General features: G+C 45.8%; 1 protein-coding gene across 1 annotated transcript; it reads right to left on the reverse strand.

Annotated features, from left to right (window-relative positions):
• Positions 1-5,068: 5,068 nt before the first annotated feature.
• Positions 5,069-18,736, reverse strand: hpse (heparanase). The gene is made up of 12 exons (XM_063011982.1): positions 18,378-18,736; positions 16,726-16,871; positions 16,360-16,488; positions 14,474-14,647; positions 13,969-14,125; positions 12,782-12,829; positions 11,382-11,475; positions 9,259-9,365; positions 8,262-8,376; positions 7,318-7,445; positions 7,091-7,243; positions 5,069-5,965 (listed from the first exon to the last, which is right to left on the reverse strand). The coding sequence occupies exons 1-12, from the start codon at positions 18,635-18,637 to the stop codon at positions 5,809-5,811; spliced, it is 1,668 nt and encodes a 555-aa protein (XP_062868052.1). The 5' UTR covers positions 18,638-18,736; the 3' UTR covers positions 5,069-5,808.
• Between the last annotated feature and the right edge of the window lie 1,373 nt (positions 18,737-20,109).

A 20,109-nucleotide genomic window follows, 5' to 3' on the forward strand; every position in this document is an offset into this window, starting at 1 on the left:
TCGGTGGTGTGGAGGTGTGTGTATGGCTCGCTCAGGTTCGGTTACAGAAGCAGGGGGGCGTGACCGCACCGTCATGCTCACCTATTAATAACCTGCGTGGTTGCCAGATCCGCCCTGACTCATCGCGTTGGAATCGCTTTTAAAACAGACTCTTTATGCGGGCTGGTGAGGAGGGAAGTGTTTAGATTTAACATTCCTGCACTCACTCTTCTACAGCAGAACTGTTTCTCTCTTCAGGACACACAGTTTTATCTCAGAGTCGTGGTCAGACACAGGGTTTATGATGGTCAGCACACTGGTGGCTCAGGTGTGCTCTAAACCCTGTTAGTAATGGGTGTGGTTAATATATCTGAGCTCTGTAAGAAGCAGGGGTGTCCACATATTTTTGTCCATATGACTCGGTACTGAAATCATGTAGCATCATGGCGTCTCAAAATAATTGGGAAAATCTGGTCCCACTCTGGTTTACAAGATTTGACGTGAAGCCTCCACAAGGGGGCGCTTATGTACAAAGTTTAGTTAGAGCCTGTTAAAATTTGTGTATTTAATTATTATTATTTTTCTCCGAGACCCATTTCTTTGGCTAGTGACCCGACCCAGGGTTTGAAAAACTAGATGAAACTCATCAGGTCGAACCATCAGAAGGGTCCGTGCATCTGATCAGATGATTCGGATCTCAGCAGGGATTCAGACGGGCATCATGAAATTACACATCACTGTAGCTGGCACAGCAGGGCTGAGCTGGCATTAGATCCCTCACAATATAAACATGGATAAAAATGTCGGGACACTCATTTAATAAGTGTAATAACAACAGTCTCCGCTCTTTCTAGAGGGCTTTCCACACACTTTCAAAGTGTGTCTGTGGGGATTTGTGCCCATATAGTCAAATTAAAACTGCTTTTATTGCATTTAACAAAACGTCCCAACTTTTATTAAAACGTGGTTTGTTTAGAATGAGTGATTGTTGATTTTAGACGTGAATTATTAGCGGTGTAATACAGTAATAACAGTTTAGGGAAGGCCCTAGCTCTAAAAAGACATGAAGAAAAGCCTCCTGCACAGAGTCCTGAGCTCAGCCCCACTCAACAGCTCTGGGATGAACCGGAACACCGACTGAGGCAATACAAATGCGCTCTTCTTTTGACTGAATGAGCCCAAATTCCCACACACACACTTCAAGCGCTCATAATGCGTATCATGTAAAGTGGACAGCACCACCTGGTGGACAAGATGTCCAATACAAGCACATGATCGACGACACCAGGCATTAATGCTGTATAAAGTTGCCCTTGTACGGTGGCCGAGAAGTGCAAAACAAATTTACATTTCAGAAAACAAAATTACAAAAAAACAAAAACAAATTTACAAGTGCTTGGGTACCCAGTGTTTGTAAATTTGTTTTGGCATATGTAATTTTGTTTTCTAAAATGTTAATTCGTTTTGCACTTCTCGGCCACCGTACCCTTGTGACTATAACAGCCTCCACTCTTTCTGGAAGGCTTTCCACACAATTCCAAAATGTCTCTATGGGAATTTGTGCCCATGTAGTCGAATTAAAACGTCCCAAATTGGTTTGTTTAGAATGTGTGACTGTTGATTTGAGACGTGAATGTGACAGCGGTGCTATCGGCCAGGCAGGCGTCACATACAGACATGAGTGAGGATGGCCAAGGTACTGCGATGGATTGGCGTCCTGTCCAGGGTGTGTTGCTGCACTGTCCCTAGTGATTCCAGGACACACCATGACCCTGACCAGGATAAACCAGGATAAAACTATTTGGACATCTGACCATGTGCTTGTTGAACGTCTCATTTCTGTGTGATCTTTTCAGCAAGAACAGCAGCCGCTCCTCTGACTTTGAAGTAAGTCTGTGGGAATTTGTGCCCATTCAGTCAGAATTTACACCGATCAGCCATAACATTAAAACCGCCTCCTTGTTTCTACACTTACTGTCCATTTTATCAGCTCCACTTACCATATAGAAGCACTTTGTAGTTCTACAATTACTGACTGTAGTCCATCTGTTTCTCTACATACTTTGTTAGCTCCTTTCATGCTGTTCTTCAATGGTCAGGACCCCCACAGAGCAGGTATTATTTAGGTGGTGGATGATTCTCAGCACTGCAGTGACACTGACATGGTGGTGGTGTGTTAGTGTGTGTTGTGCTGGTATGAGTGGATCAGACACAGCAGCGCTGCTGGAGTTTTTAAATACCGTGTCCACTCACTGTCCACTCTATTAGACACTCCTTGTAGATGTAAAGTCAGAGACGATCGCTCATCTATTGCTGCTTTTTGAGTCGGTCATCTTCTAGACCTTCATCAGCGGTCATAGAACGCTGCTGGCTGGATATTTTTGGTTGGTGGACTATTCTCAGTCCAGCAGTGACAGTGAGGTGTTTAAAAACTCCAGCAGCACTGCTGTGTCTGATCCACTCATACCAGCACAACACACACTAACACACCACCACCATGTCAGTGTCACTGCAGTGCTGAGAATGATCCACCACCTAAATAATAGCTGCTCTGTGGTGGTCCTGTGGGGGTCCTGACCATTGAAGAACAGCATGAAAGGGGGTAACAAAGCATGCAGAGAAACAGATGGACTACAGTCAGTAATTGTAGAACTACAAAGTGCCTCTATATGGTAAGTGGAGCTGATAAAATGAACAGTGAGTGTAGAAACAAGGAGGTGGTCATAATGTTATGGCACATACTAATAACACAAGCAGACCAGTTCAGTGCAGAGGAGGAGAAAAATAAACATAAATTCTCTTTATTCATAAAATATAAATAAACTCTCTCATATCCTGTACACAGCGGTGAATAAATCAGGACGCAGCCGCCGACGTTCATTTCAGGTTCGTCTGATCTTCCTGCTCTCCAACATCGACTCAGCGGGGAACCTGAATAATAATACATCTCATCTGTGTTACATAATCACTCACAGAGAGGAGCAGGAGTGAACACGCTGCTACCAGAACATCTGTACAGCATCAAAACACCTGTCAAAACATCTGTATAATATTAAAACACCTGTCAGAACATCTGTACAGCATCAAAACACCTGTCAGAACATCTGTACAACATCAAAACACCTGTCAGAACATCTGTACAGCATCAAAACACCTGTCAGAACATCTGTATAACATCAAAACGCCTGTCAGAACATCTGTACAACATCAAAACACCTGTCAGAACATCTGTACAGCATCAAAACACCTGTCAGAACATCTGTACAACATCAAAACACCTGTCAGAACATCTGTACAGCATCAAAACGCCTGTCAGAACATCTGTACAGCATCAAAACGCCTGTCAGAACATCTGTACAGCATCAAAACGCCTGTCAGAACATCTGTACAGCATCAAAACGCCTGTCAGAACATCTGTACAGCATCAAAACACCTGTCAGAACATCTGTACAGCATCAAAACACCTGTCAGAACATCTGTACAGCATCAAAACACGTCAGAACATCTGTACAGCATCAAAACGCCTGTCAAAACATCTGTATAATATTAAAACACCTGTCAGAACATCTGTACAGCATCAAAACACCTGTCAGAACATCTGTACAACATCAAAACACCTGTCAGAACATCTGTACAGCATCAAAACACCTGTCAGAACATCTGTATAACATCAAAACGCCTGTCAGAACATCTGTACAACATCAAAACACCTGTCAGAACATCTGTACAGCATCAAAACACCTGTCAAAACATCTGTATAACATCAAAACACCTGTCAGAACATCTGTACAGCATCAAAACACCTGTCAGAACATCTGTACAACATCAAAACACCTGTCAGAACATCTGTACAGCATCAAAACGCCTGTCAGAACATCTGTACAGCATCAAAACGCCTGTCAGAACATCTGTACAGCATCAAAACGCCTGTCAGAACATCTGTACAGCATCAAAACGCCTGTCAGAACATCTGTACAGCATCAAAACACCTGTCAGAACATCTGTACAGCATCAAAACGCCTGTCAGAACATCTGTACAGCATCAAAACACCTGTCAGAACATCTGTACAGCATCAAAACACCTGTCAGAACATCTGTACAACATCAAAACACCTGTCAGAACATTTGTACAGCAGCATCACAGCTATCAGAAAATTCATAGTTGTCAGAACATTTGTACAACATCATTACAGCCGGCAGAACATCTGTACAGCATCAAAACACCTGTCAGAACATCTGTACAGCATCATTACAGCCGACAGAACATCCGTACAGCATCATCACAGCTGTCAGAACATCTGTACAGCATCAAAACACCTGTCAGAACATCTGTAAAGCATCATTACAGCAGGCAGAACATCTGTACAGCATCACAGCTGTAAGAACATCTGTACAGCATCGTCACAGCCATCAGAACGTCTGTACAGTCGTCAGAACGTCTGTACAGTCGTCAGAACATCTGTATAGTCGTCAGAACATCTGTACAGCATCATCACAGCTGTCAGAACATCTGTACGGCATTGTCACAGCCATCAGAACATCCATACAGCTGTCAGAACATCTGCACAGCATCCTCACAGCCATCAGAACAACTGTAAAGCAGCACATCTGTCAGAACATCTGTACCATTGTCAGAACATCTGTACAGCATCGTCACAGCCGTCAGAACGTCCATACAGCTGTCAGAACATCTGTACAGCACCCACTACCGCTGTGATCCCGGGTTCGAATCCCCAGCAGTGCTGCCACCCAGCGGGCGTCTACACTATATGATATTTTTTGGGGTGGGTGTGGGGGGGTTTATCCAAGGTGCATTTCTACATTTTACCCAGCGCTTCTAAGTAAGCCAGACCCACTGTGACCCTGACCAGGATGAAGCAGCTTATGGAATGTTTTACCACCAATTAATCCTGATCAAGGTCGTGGTGGGTCCGGTTCCACTGGGAAACACTCCGGACAGAACACCCCTCTCAGACGCAGCCAATCATGTCTGTGTAGACGCCCGGCTGGCCGACAGCACCGCTCAGATTCGAACCCGGACCGAAACCCGGATGTTTAAAAGGTTTAATGAATGTCATGTGATCTGTAATGGTTTCCATGGTGATGTTTTATTTACATTTGGCAATAATAATAATTTATACATCATAAATATTTACATTATAAATCAAAATATAATATTTATCAGTAACTGTAACTGTGTGTAAAAAACGTAATAAAACTGAACCCGAGTCGATTATTCACACTCACACACCCATAAACCCTGAAATATATGGTCAAAAGTATTTGGACACCTGAGCATGAGCTGGCTGAACATCACGATACATGTGATCTATTCAGCTAGAACAACAGATGCTCTGAGAGGCGTCTTACTAGATTTTGAAGCACGTCTGTGGGAATTTGTGCTCGTTTGTATGGTTGGACGCTGATTGATCAGTTGATGTTCCTTGTTCATCCCAGAGCTGTAGAGTGGGGCTGAGGCTCAGGGTGGGGCTTTGTGCATGGGGACCTTCCCTAAACTGTTGCTGCATATCATGAAGCATGTCATTTCCTTTATATCATTGATTTATGACACCTGCTGTGGCCAGTACTGTAACAGCAAATAAGGGTCAAGGGCCATGCTTAAGGGCCCAACAGTGGCAACCTGGCAGTGGTGGGGCTTAAACCAGCAACCTTTCGATTACTAGTTCAGTATTCTAACCACCAGGCTACAACTGTCCTTAATTCAAATTAGAAAGGGCGTCCGAATACTTCTGTCCGTGTTTAATGTTATAAGTGAGCAGAGGTTCCAGCGTAGTGTTCAAGATTCCGCTCCGCAGTTCTGGAGTTCCATCAGCACACGGGAGCGCCGGCGTCTTTCACCACGTAGAAGGCGAAGGACAGCGCGGGGAGCCCGAGACGCCCTCCGGCGGGCACCTCGGCCCCCCGGAGGTCAGGCAGGGTCCGGTCGTCCACCATCTGCACCAGCACGCCGTTCAGCGTAACCGCCCTGGAGAACAAACAGAACAGAAACGCGATAAAAAAACGCTGTCCGTATATTTCTGACCCAGCGGATTTTTAATATAAACAAAAATGAACCTTCTTTTTTATTAAAGTGATCCTGGTCAAGGCGGGAGCAGGTCCGGTTCCACCGGGAAACTCTATGGATGCAAGATAGGAGCCATCACCAACCCCCAGCGATCCTCCCACCCTGACCCTAGCGACACAGCCAATCACAACTGTGTGGGCGCACGGATGACCGACAGCACCTCCGAGATTCGAACCCGGGTTTCTGCAGAGGTGGCCGACTGAGATGACCCAGACGCCAGACTTCAAAGCCTGTGCATGCACCAGCACTGGGGTTTGAATCTAAGCTCTGCTGTTTGTCGGCCGGGCGCCCCCTAGTGAGCAGAACTGAAATTGCAGCAGATAAAATCGACCACTAGTCTGCCGGGTGGGAAAAGACGTGACTAAAAAGTGGGCGGGGTCTTCGGCGCCGTGTAAGGACCCTGGTTAGTAGTGACTCTCCCTGCGCGAGACCGACCTCACACGCCGATCCACCGAAGTACGGGGGGATAAGAAGGGGTCGTGGAGCATGGACGCATCGGAGGGAGGGTGTGTCAGGAAAATGTACCCTCCTCAGTACGCCATCAGGGTCTCCAGCAGGGGAAGAGGAACTGGCTACGACTAAACTGGGAGAAAAAAAGGGAGAAAATGCAGAAATGAAAAGTTTTATGTCAATGCTCCTGTCCTACAGATACCCAGTCCATAAAAATCATGATGTGACGATTTATGTGCTATCCACCCGCCCGAGCACCTGACAGGCCCATTTGGCCGCGTCTGAGGGAGGGAGGGTCGACTTGGTTATATTTCCGCTGCACAACTACGACCTCTGCTGGCTTTTCAAGGCGTCTGCACGAGCAGTAGATGGATCACAATGCCTGACAGCTCTTTTTGGCCTGGGTGGGGGACGTGCATGCAGCAACGACTAGATTGGGAGAAAAATAGGGGAATAAAATGCCCCCGACTCCCCGAAAAAAACCCAAACAGTAGTTCTAACCGGAACGTCCGTGCCCCATTTGGTTCCCGAGCTTCCTGGTCATTAGTCGGCGCTCCTGAGATTAGGGGGGGTTACCTGGAGCGGAGTCCGTCCTCCCCGGGTTCGGCAGCCTGCAGCACAAACGCCTCCACGCTGCTGTTGGTGAAGCGCGCCGGCAGAACGATGCCGGTTCCTCTCTTGCTCAGATTCAGGGCGAACAGAGTGACCGCGCCCGGTCTGTAACTAGAACTGGACGGAACACAACCAGCGATCATTAACCCACATTTCTGGAACGTATTCGTCCGCTCCGGCGTGTGCGTTACCTGTTCCTGCGGGTGCAGTGGAGGTACGCCCGGAACAACCCCGGCCGCGCCCCGGGATCCGCCGAAACCCGGATTTTCAGCACCTCGGGTCCTACGAGCCTCTTATAGAGCAGCGAGAGCCAGTAATCCTGACGAACACACACCGGGTCAGTCAGAACCACACGGAAATGAGACGCGATGTAGTCAAAAGTATGTGGACACCCGACCAACGGGACCTTTTTGGGCTATAAAAGACCCGGATGTGGTGGAAAGGCGTTCCAGAGTCCTGATTTGTTGGACGAGAAGGCTCGGCTAGCGTTCAGCGTTCCGATTCATCCCAAAGTGTTTGATAAAGTTGTTAGCAACTGGGTGTGGCTGAATAATGAGGGCTCAGTGTTTAAGTGATCAGAAGGTTGCCAGATCAAATCCCACCACCACTGTTGGACCCCTGAGCAAGACCCTTAACACTCAACTGCTCAAATTATATTCAATCATAATTTCAAGTCGTTTTGGATAGAATAGAGCGTCCGCTAAATGCCACAATCAGAAGGCGGGCAGGGGTAGCTCAGGTGTTAAGGTACAGGTCTAGTAATCGGAAGGTTGCTGGTTCAAGCCCCACCACCACCACCACTAAGTTACCAAGACCAAGTGAGCAAGACCCCTAAACCCTCAATTGCCCAAACTGTATTCGTGTAGTGTGTTGGATAATAGCGTCCACTACATGCCACAATCAGAAGGCGGACACAGGTCTAGTAATCGGAAGGTCGCTGGTTCAAGGCCCACCACCACCACTAAGTGACCACTGTTGGACCCCTGAGCAAGACCCCTAACCCTCAATTGCTTAAACTGTATTCAGTCATAATTTCAAGTCGCGTTAGATGAAAGCGTCCGCTAAATACCACGATCAGAAGGGTGTCCACACACTTTTGGTCAGAGTGCATGCAGCGCTAACGTGTCACGCTCACCGGAAGAGGATCGAGATTATCGTCCACTAGATGGTATGTTCCAGCGCCCAACAAAACCTGTCTGATGACGACGTCCAATCCCAGCCTCGCGGCGAGTCCGAGTTTATCCAGCCACCTTCAACACACACACACACACACACACACACACACACACACACACACACACACACACACACACACACACACACACACACACACACACACACACACTTTAGAAAGTATTCAGACCCCTCGACTTTTCAGTTTAGCAAACAACAACCTAAAACTTTAGATTGAATATTATAGAAATAGGCCCACCATTTGATCTAGTTCTTTCTGAGCGGTTGTTAATGCGCTGGTGCAGTTTTTCGCGCCCTTCCTCGAGCTGATTCCGATTCTCAAACCCACAATTCCGCTCTCGTACTACTACAGTAACTAAACAATTTATTCCATTTTTCATGGACACCGATTTATTCCGGTCAGGGTCGTGGTGGGTCCAGTTTTCCCAGAAAGGACGGCAATTCATCGTGGGGCGTCGGTCAACCCCACGATCTTCAGACATAGCCAAACACGTCTGTATGTAGATGTCTGGCTGATAGCACTGCTGGTGATTCGAACCCTGAGTCCAAGCAAGCACCAACGATATATTTGGATATATCGGCGCATATTTATGCCAGTTATGGATGCCAGGTCATACCTTGGTACTCGAGAGCTTTGAAACTCATTGAATTTGGCACTTTTTCTCGCAGTTTAGTCATAGCCAGTTCCTTTTCTCTGCTGGAGACCCTGATGGCGTACTGAGAAGGGTATATTCTCCTGACACGCCCTCCCTCCGACACGCCCACGCTCCACCGACCCCTTCTTATCCCGCCGTACTTCGGTGGTCACACGCTGATCTCCACCTTCCTCCACTTCTGTACAGGCGCCTCAGCCTACTAACCAGGGTCCTTACACAACGTCGAAGACCACGCCCACTCTTCGTCAGTGCCGATTGTCGATTGGTGGAGTGTGTACTCACATAAATCCGGCGGCGAAAGTGTCCGAGAGTCCGGCCGCACCCCCACCGTACGCCGAACTCGTCTCGCCCAGCCACACTTTCTTCCCGGGAGACACAGAACCCACGACCTACAGGAGAAACAAACAGGTGGAGTTAATCACGGGGTTCTGGACGTCACTGCTGTTGTACCTACTGGTGCTCCAGATCATCCAACATAGGATGGGATTTGACCCATCAATCTGTGCTCAGGAGCTCAAGTGTTGTGCTCTTTACACCAAGTTCAGCTTAAATGTCTGGAAGCTAAAAGGACTCGTTCAGCGTTTCGGCCATTTTTAGGGCCGTGCTACTTTTAGGGTGTATTACATGCTTCAAGACGTTGCGGCAACAGTTTAGGGAAGGTCCGTTTCTGTTTCAGCATGAGCGGGCTCTATAAAGGCACAGAGCCCTGACCTCAGCCCCACCCAACAGCTCTGGGATGAACCAGAACGTCGACTGATCAATCAGCGCTCAGTCGTACGTACGATTACAACCGCTGTCATCAATCCCCATACCCAGACACACCTTAAAGACGCTCTGTTTTAAAAGCAAAATTAAATCTTGAACCTTGACCTGCGCCCACTGTTCCTTCCTCCCGACGTTGTTCCTCTGTGTTCGATATTAAAAGTGATGATTTCTGTCACCGCTCACTTCAAACATCAGATTGTAGTTTGGTTTTCATGACCGGTGCCGATGCAAATTAAGCACCCACCCTCTGTGGAACTCTATTAGTTGTCTCGCACTGTTTAAAATCCCTCAGGTCAATTAATTTATTATTTTATTTATTTATAAGGAATCGTGCAGCACATTTTCAAGCAGCAGCCAAAATGTGACTGATTCGTGACCATTGTACAGTATAATAATACCAGCCGCTGGTTCTCATTTGGGGGAAATTCATCATAAAATCTGGCTATAGGTGGCGCTGAAACAGGCCCAACACGCTTAAATCCACATCGTACGCAGGTAAACTGTGTTAGGGTGTATTACATGCTTTAGACAGTTTAGGGAAGGTCCGTTCCTGTTCCAGCATGACCAAGCTTGAAGACATGAAGCCCTGACCTCAGCTCCACTCAACAGCTCTGGGATGAACCGGAACGTCGGCTGATCGATCAGCGCCCAGCCCGTACGACTACAAACGCTGTCATCTTTTGACTGAACGGGCACAAATCCCCACACCCAGACACACTTCAAAGACGATCGCTCTGTTTTAAAAGCGAAAAGAAATCTTGAACCTTGACCTGCGCCCACTGTTCCTTCTTCCAAACGTTGTTTCTCTGTGTTCGATAGTTAACCTGATGATTTCTGTCAGTTTTCATGACCGATGCAGCTGCAAATTAGTCACCCACCCAGTAATCGGCCTCTGTGGAACTCTATTAGTTGTCTCGCTCTGCTTAAAATCCCTCAGATCGAGGTGCTAATCGTTCAGGCTCTCTTGGATCGACAATGTATCCGACCCAGTCACTTTATTTATTTATTTTTTTTATATTTATTTAGCAGCAGCTAAAATGTGACTAATGTGTGATAATTTGGGGGAAATTCATTATAAAATATGGCTATAAGCGGCGCTAAAACAGGCCCGACACACTTAAATCCACAGCGTACGCAGGTAAACTGTGTTCAGGTGGGGCGTGGTTCAGATTAGGGCTGCAGCCGGAAGAGGAGAGTAAGAAAATAAACACTCTGCTTATTTACATCCTGTCGTGTTCCCGTGTCGGGCGTGTCCGCTTGTCCAGGAGCTAAAAATATGGAGTCTATTTCCTGTTTTGAAACGTATTTTAGTTTATTAAGGTCAATAAGTCAACACACCCTCCCGGAACTAAACTAAATGGGCACAAATTCCCAGACACACTTTCCCCACCTGTAAAAAGCTTGTGCAAAGCCTTCCCAGAAGAGTGGAGGCTGTTTTGGCCACAAATCAACCATGTGGTGGATTTGCATGTGTAGCCAGTCGTGATGAAACACCCCTGTTATCTTACATTAACACACTCATGCGCGTAAGTGTTGGAAGGGTGATTGGATATGACTAAATTTGTAGGAAAAATGCTGAAATCTGTAATAAAAAAAAGAAGAATTTGTGCTGCAGGAATGAACAGAGGTGGTGACGTTACCTCAAGAACCTCGTCGATTTTATCCGCCAGCGTATCGAGCACGTCCGGGTCCAGGAAATCGTCCAGAGTCGTGTCCCTACCGTTGACGTAATAACTATAAACACAAAAGAACAAACGATCACAAATAAAAACATCCAAATTCAAGGAGAAAATCGTGTTCATCACTGTGTGCTGCTTTACATGCGGCAAAATGAACTTCAGTCCAAGCAGTGCTGTATTCGTGCCACAATGAATAGTAATAACTGTCCAATCGCAATCATCTATCTAATGTGGGGCGTGGCTATGGGTCTGTCTCTCTACACAGACGCATTTACATCATCCTACACTCCCGAGAAGAGGGCGTGTCTAAATTCTCAGATCCCTTAAAATGCTCCTACGGAGGCGGCTTAATTCTGAGCGATGATCTGACTGAATGAATGATGACGGAGCGTCCGAATCCCAGCATTCAGTGCGGCGCAACTTTTCTCCCAAAAAAAAAAAAAGACAAAGATAGTGGACAAATAGAATGCGGAGCAACCAACAGAGTTCTTTTCATTTATAATGTAAATAAATTCTGGTTGATGTGTAATCTGTATAAAGGTGTGATTATACGAGTGTGGGTTTATTTGTAAATTGGGGCGTCAGGGAGAGTTTAAGCGTTTTCGGTACACGGAGGGAGACGTTAGTCAAGTCAATTCAAGTCAACTTTATTTATATAGCGCTTTTTACAATAGACATTGTCTCAAAGCAACTTTACAAAATCCAGGACCAACAGATACAAAAACCCCTGTTGAGCAAGCCGAGGGCGACTGTGGCAAGGAAAAACTCCCTTAAAATTACAGGAAGAAACCTTGAGAGGAACCAGACTCAGCAAGGCCCGTCCTTCTTGGGTGGTCTGGAGGATACTTTAAATAAATAGGATTTACACAAATCATACAAACACAGAATTAAATAAACTAAAAGTTATAACTGCCAATAAATAAATAAATAATAATAATAGAGTTGTTAATCGGTCTAGTCTTTAATAAAGTCTGTAGTGAGTTAGCTAGTGTGTTAGTAAGCTAAAACTATGGTGATGTAAGTAGTGTGTCTAAATAATCTACCTTATGAGCTCCATGTCGTATTAGAATCCTCTCTACTGAGGCAGCCACGCCCCAATCTCTCTAGAGGATTGCTATTGGACAGTGATTACCTTTCATTGTGGCACGAATACAGCACTGCTTGGACTGAAACACAATGACAGTGTAGTAGAGGTTTCGCTTTTGAGTTTGGGACACATTTTGCACGTCGCATTTCACAAGTTCCTGTCAACAACCACATAATTAGTGTTTGCAGAATAAGCGGCCTGGGTGTGATCTGTGCTGTGTGTGTGTGTGTGTGTGTGTGTGTGTGTGTGCTGAAAGTCACCGCTTGAAACGTACTGGTGCCAGGTACAAGCGTCGATGGCTTCTCCTGCGTTCTCCAAGAACCTGAAACATCAAAGCGAGACTTCAAAAGAACAGATCAAACACAGTTCAAGGTTCAAAAGTTTGTAGACGCCACTTTCTAACCTAAAGCGACTTACAGGTTGAGCAATTGAGGGTTAAGGGCCTCGTTCAAGGGCCCAACAGCAGCAACCTGGCAGTGTTGGGGTTTGAACCGGCGACCTTCTGATTACTAGTCCATTACCTTAACCACTAGGCTACAACTTCCTCTTTTTGTTTCATTTTCATCACCCAGAGGAAGCGTAGCCTAACGGTTAAGGTACTGGACTAGTAATCAGAAGGTTGCTTGTTCAAACCCCACCCACAACGTCCAGGTTACCAATGTTGGGCCCTTGAGCGAGGCCCTTAACCCTCAATTGTTTAGACTGTATACTGTCACAGTACTATAGGTTGCTTTGGAGAAAAGCATCCACTAGATGCTGAAAATGTAAATGGAAGCACTAGGTGCAAGGCGTCGGCCACCCTTTGTCTATCAGACATAGACAAGCCTGTCTGTGTAGACGCCCGGCCGGTTGATAGCACCACCAACATTCGAACCCGGATCTCAGAAGTGGTGGACTAATTATTAAAGCTTTTTTTTTCTTTGTGTGTCCCTTTAAATTCGGTAAATTCATTCACTGTCTGTTTAACCACCGCTTTATCCTGGTCAGGGTCACAGTGGGTGAATTAGGAAGTAGGAAACACCCTGGACAGGTCGCCAGTCCACACACACACACACACACACACACACACACATCTAAGTAAGAGTAAATTTCAGTATCTCCAATGAACATGATTGCATGTTTTGGACTGTGGAAAAACACGCAGACATGGGGAGAACATACAAAACTCCTTACAGAAAGGACAAGGACGACTCCACTTCGGAATCGAACCCAGGACCTTCTTGCTGTGAGGTGACAGTGCTACTCCTTTTAGTAAATATTTCCATAGATGACTACATATATGAAAGCTGTGTGTACGTGTAGCACAGCGGTTTCATGCGCTAGCCCACCATCGCTGAGATCTTAAAGAACCCCCACCCACCAAGACCCTGACCAGGACAAGTGTGGTAGAAACATGAAATGAAATGAAACATGTATATATTAAGGTCAGTGTGAAAGAAAAGTGGGCGCTTGTCCCCTGACCCTGTGAGCAGATCTTTGCGGTGGTCGCGTGGCTGACCGATGTCCGGACCGTACAGTCGCTCAGATTCCCGCAGGATTTTGCGCAGATGAATAAAATCTCGGCCCAGCTGAGACCCGTCCACTCTGATCCCGGCTTTCTTCTCGTAGCTGTTCGGTTCTGGAATCAAAAACACAAAACTAAAGAAACAAAAAACATCACAAGAGGTCAGGCGGTGAAACGATGATAAAGAGCCGTTTAACTGTTGTTCCTGCTGCTTTCAGGTCGTCCTGCAACCCGGACGACCTGAAAGCAGCAGGTGAGTGAGTTTTTCAAGTGAGTTTTTGTCTGATTCTAGTCAGCATCAAAAAAAAAAGTCTGAAAGTGTGTAAAACTCTGAAACTGCAAATATTTTGTCTATAAATCATTTAGGTCCTGAAAGCATTAAACAATCTCGTGTAAATCTGGAGCTCACTGCACTGTCGCTCAGGGGTGAAGGTCAGAATAAAAAACAAACACAAGCCTCACCGTTCCCGAGCTCCCAGGACATGTCGTACCGTCGGGACCGGCAGTAATCGATCAGCAGCTCGGCGTTCGTGCTGTTCCACACGTTATCGGACGTCCTGAGCAGCGCGTTCAACCCGAAGATCAAGTCCAATCCGGAACAGTCAGCAAACGAGTGCAGAAGATCCACTGCATATTCTTAAAAATAAATAAATATATATAAATAAATAAATGCCCATCAAACATATTCACACAGCACATCACACATCAACAAGCTTCTGACATTTTACTGGCACAACTGGAAAAGTCAGGGACGTGACTTCAGAGGTGCCCGAGTGCCAGGGGTTCGAATCCTGGGCGTTTCAAGTCACGTCAGTACACCATCATGGCTTTGTGATGGTTGGCTTCACAGAGTCCTTCCACAAGTCCCGTCACTGTTGTCATTTGGCGCGTCATCGCACGTCCAAAGAAACAGAACTTGTGGGACTTCATGTGGTTCAGGAGCTGCTTTTCTGTTCTGGCCGTCTCGTCCACTCGCTCAGTGGTGATCATCAGGTTCTGAGCAGTTTTCTGATGTGTCTTTCTTCCTCTTTCTTCATTGTCCAGGCTTCACATCCACATGTGGCTACTGACCAGACTTTCATCAAGGCTTTTATCAGTTGAGTTCGGTGATGGCGCTAACTGAATCCTGGGTTCGGCCATGGAAACCCATTCCATGAAGCTCTACACACTGTTCTTGAGCTCATCTGAAGGCCACATGAAGTTTGGAGGTCTGTAATGATCGACTCTGCAGAAAGTTGGTGACCTCTGTGCACTATGTTCCTCAGCATCCGCTGACCCGCTCTGTCATTTTACGTGGTAACACTTGGTGGCTGAGTTGCTGTCGTTCCCAATCGCTTCCACTTTGTTATAATAGCACTGACAGTCGACTGTGGAATATTTAGTAGTGAGGAAATGTCACGACTGGACTTGTTGCACAGGTGGCATCACGGTACCACGCTGGAATTCACTGAGCTCCTGAGAGCGACCCGTTCTTTCACTAATGTGTGTAGAAGCAGTCTGCATGCCGAGGTGCTCGGTTTTATACACCTGTGGCCATGGAAGTGATTGGAACACCTGAACTCAATCATTTGGACGGGGGAGTGAATACTTTTGGCAATACAGGGTGTGTTCGAAAACCTAGTGAGCCGCCTTGCTGTCTTACTGCCTACATGGGCGGCTGCCTAAATAGAGAGGATTCTAGTCAGCCATCGACTAATAAGTCAGGTTATTCGAACGCACTACTTAGACTACTACTTAGGTTTCTCTTACTAAGCTAACACAGTTAGCATCATGCCATTAAAACCAATGGGATGAGGTGGCACAACGTGCTACCATGTCAAATAACATTGTTAACCATCACATTTTGGGAAAAAGACATACATTTCCATTTTGGCTGGGGGTCTCAATCTGTGACCGTCGGGCCCCTTGTGGCTCCTGAGACATGGTGGAGGTAGTGTTACACTCAAGGGCTTTTCTTCTACTGGAGCTGCTGCATTGTGGAGAGTAGATGGAATCATTAGAAACGGTGATTAACCTTCATTTATATTAATGTGGCCATGTTTGGTGGTTCCAGCAGGGTGACGAGCCAACACACCTACCGGAACTGGGTGTAGATTAAATACATTTATGTATGTCTGTGATAAGAAGTGCATCAGTGGCATTTTATAAACCCAGTACAAGCTGGTTCAGACCAGTTCCTGTTCTAGCTTAGAAATCTCTGTTAATGATGGAACCTTCCGCTGTCCTACAAGCTCACTGATGGGAGTATAAAGGGTGGTTATTTTTGTTCCTTCTCTACAGACAAGAACAGGAAGCTGTAGGTAGGTTACGGGGGTGAAGAGACCTAGTAGAAGGATTGACGTTCTTACCAGAGAACTGGACCTGCTTGTATTTTCGTCGTACGTCCTCTTCACGTAGGAACAAGGACTGCACGGCCCATTCTCGCTTCAGTTTCTCCTCCAACCACGACGGCAGCTCAAATCTACCACACCAGCGTTCTAAATGAACAAAATAATGTTGTGTTTTTTATAACTGCTGCTGTGTGGTCTTCAGAACAGATTAAAACGTCAATATGGGGTCAGAAGGAACACGTGAAGGAGCTTAGAATTAATCTGTCTAGTAAGGAGGTTGAGTCAGGGGTTTTTTTGGAAGAAAAAGCAGCCAAGATAATTTTTAATAAACTACAATGCAAATATTAGTATCTGCTGTGAAATGCTTCTACATGTTGTTTATACCTGGATGATGAGGAGATCTCATGCTGAAGCGCTTCCCCAAGTCCTTTTTACTTTGTGGGGTGAACATCATAAAATCTTGTTTAGTTCCTCCAAAGCGCAGGAACGCCGGGGTCAGGGCTTTCGCCAGGGTCCTCAGCTTTGGGGACCTGAAAGATATTAATCATGATACAGTAACAGGAACCATTACAGGAACTGGTACAGGTAGAAGTGGTGAATGGATCTACAAATCATTTTTGGATGGTTAACAGTTCTAGTGGGTTTTTGAATCAGTTCTTAGACATTTTTTATTTATATATATATATATAAGATTCTCCAAGAACTGTCTGTTCTAGAGCTCCCATGGAACCCAAACCTCTTCAGATGTTTTCTTGAAGTTAAAGAGGTACCTTCAGATGGTTCTTGATGGACGACTACAAGGTGTTCGCCCCTTGTTTCAGGGTTCTATATAAAAGTTTTTAAATGGGTCTACTTTGTAGGGGTTCTACCCCTTACAGAGCTCTGATGACATGTCTAGAAGACATAAGTGGGTCTTCAAGATACCTCAGCTTCTTGACTAGAACCTTTTTTGCAGATGTTAAACATTTTTTAAAGGTAAAAGTGGTTCTTAACCAACCAAAGAACCAATAAACGACCTCTCGTGGAGAGTTCCAACCAAAGAACCATTAAATGACCTTTTGTAAAGAGTTCCAAACAGTTCTTCAAGTAAAAATGGTTCTTAACCAACAAAAGAACAACTAAACAACCTTTGTGGAGAGGTCATTACATTAGGTATTAACAATTCTTTAGACATGAATGGTTCTTAACCAACCAAAGAGGCACTAAATGACCTCTAGTGGAAGGTTTCAAACAGGTCCTGAGGTCAAATGGTTCTTAACAAACCACAGAACCAGTGATTGACCTCTCATGGAGAGTTCCGAACAGTTCTTTAGGTAAGATTGGTTCTTAACCCCCCAAAAGAACCAATGAACAGCCCTTAGTGGAAGGTTCCAAACAGGTCTTGAGGTAAAAATGGTTCTTAACCAAACAAAGAACCAATTAACGACCTTTTATGGAGAGTTCTTAACAGTTCTTCAGGTAAGAATGGTTTTTAACCAACAAAAGAACAACGAAACAACCTTGTGGACAGTTCCAACTAGTTCTTTAGGTAAAGAGAACCAATAAATTGCCTCTAGTTGGGAGTTCCAAACAGTTCTTCAGTTGGAAATGGTTCTTAACCAACCACTGAACGGCCTCTTGTGGAGAGTTCCAAACAGTTTTCAGGTAAAAAAAATCGTTCTTAACCAATTAAGAAACCACTGAACGACCCCCTGTGGAAAGTTCCAAATAAGAAAAAAGAAAGTTCTTAAGAAAATAAAAAACAACAGTGGTTCTTAACCAAACGACCTTTTGTGGAGCATTCCAAACAGTTCTTCAGGTAAAAATGGTTCTTAACGATCCAAATAACACTTGGAGAGTTACCACTAAGTGTTCTTCACAACCTTAAATGGTTTCTCAGACCTTTAAATGTTCTTTTGAAATCGCACCATTGAAATAGTTCCTCAAAAACTCCACCAAGTGTCAAACTGAAGAACTGTTCTAATGTTCTAGTGAAAGAACGCCGGTGTTCTGTAGAAACCAGAACCGATAAAGAAGAGAACGAAACTCAAACTCACCCCAGCAGGTTCATGAACTTCTCCTGGTCCACCAGACTGGCATCTAAAGCCAGAGAGAGGAACCTCTCATCCACCTTCCTGTCCACACGGGAAACGTCCACATCCACACTTACTGAGCCCGAACCCAAACTCACATCCCCATCAGGTGACCACTGCAAACCCCAAACCTGGGAGTGAAAGCCCGGGGTGAGAACCAGAACCAGAACCAGAACCAGAACCAGAACCAGAGCTGCTCCATTCACTGATCTCTCCTGTTCCATGACTGACTGAGAGAACCTACATCAGATCCTCCTCAAATACTCTCAATATTCAGATTATATCCCCGAGTTCCACAGAACACCTGACTGAGAACTTCAGTTCCTGTTCGGCTCTTTGATGTTTCATGTCGGAAGAAGTTTCATCAAAGCGCTTCAGAACAACAAGGCGTGATTGAAGCCGGTGGGCGGAGCTTCGGCGAAATGGTGACACCTGATTGGCCAGAATTGCACTCTTAAAGGAGCCGTGCTCCATCTGTAGCACACACAGGCAGGCTGGTTTGTTTACATTCCTCCTGCCAGTCGGGTCAAAGCCACACCCAAAAATGCCCTTCACTCCACCACAGGGTTTCCTGCTATCAAAAGAAAACATGGTAGACTCAATGCTAAATGGCTAATGTGTTTGAGGGCTCACAGCAGGAAGGTCCTGGGTTCGATCCCCAGCTGGGGACGGTCCGGGTCCTTTCTGTGTGGAGTTTGCATGCTCTCCCGTGTCTGCGTGGGTTTCCTCTGGGAGCTCCGGTTTCCTCCCACAGTCCAAAAACATGCAGTCAGGTTAATTGGAGACACTGAATTGCCCTATAGGTGAATGTGTCTCTGCCATGTGATGGACTGGTGCCCCCTCCAGGGTGCCTTGCGCCCACTGAAAAGCTGAGATAGGTTCCAGCACGCCACGCCCCAGCGACCCTAATTGGATAAGCGATAAAGAAAGTGAGTGAGAGTTTGAGGGCAGATAGACACATCGCCTGGCATAAGGAGCACAAACCAGGACGCCTTAGCAGTGAGGGGGTCATTTGGCGACTACGCAGCCCCGTACACAGAAGGTTCGATCCTCAGTGTGTTGTGTCGCTGCATCTTCTGCTGGTCCGTACCAGACGCCACAGCCTTCGTGTACTCCGGTATCAACGAGTCAATGTGGGTGGGTCGTCACCCCTTGCTGTCTGGCCATAATGATCTGGTCCTCATCAAAGTCCCTCAGGTCTTCATGCCGATTAGATCTGCTGCATTCAACACGTGAACTACGAGGAACCTCCACTGGCCCGACATCTTATAGATCCCTCGCCTTCACATGCACCAGTGCTACAGAATAGGAGTTCCTGTGCACGTTTGGTGGCTGGTTGAATTGTTTTGGCACATTGGTGTATGTGGGCACAGAAAACACACCAGCTAAAGTCAAAACATTGCTAACAAAAACTAGGAGACACAAAGGTTAATAACATTCTAGAACTTTCTGAACACAATTAACCATCTTATTTCCTGTAGGTACATTTTCGCCACATCAGATTTTCAGAAAAACCACAATCCTTTCATTTATTTATTTGGTGGGTTGTTTGGGTAAAAAAGTACATATTACAACCAAGTACAGTTACAGTTGTTACATCAACACTTCCATGACGTGAATGTGAATGTGAAAATTCCATGAAATATATGTTATGTAAGTTGATGGGGGTGTGAATACCTTTGGTCATAATAGGTGT

This window comes from Trichomycterus rosablanca, chromosome 16 (assembly GCF_030014385.1).
Source record: "Trichomycterus rosablanca isolate fTriRos1 chromosome 16, fTriRos1.hap1, whole genome shotgun sequence".
NCBI classification, from domain to species: Eukaryota; Metazoa; Chordata; class Actinopteri; order Siluriformes; family Trichomycteridae; genus Trichomycterus; species Trichomycterus rosablanca.

Coding starts and splice junctions, on each gene's coding strand:
- hpse (XM_063011982.1), bottom strand. CDS start 18,637: ATGGAACAGGAGAGATCAGTGAATGGAGCAGCTCTGGTTCTGGTTCTG. Junction 9,366..11,381: donor AAATCGACGAGGTTCTTGAG/GTAACGTCACCA, acceptor TTTCTCCTGTAG/GTCGTGGGTTCTGTGTCTCC. Junction 7,446..8,261: donor ATAATCTCGATCCTCTTCCG/GTGAGCGTGACA, acceptor TGTGTTCGTCAG/GATTACTGGCTCTCGCTGCT.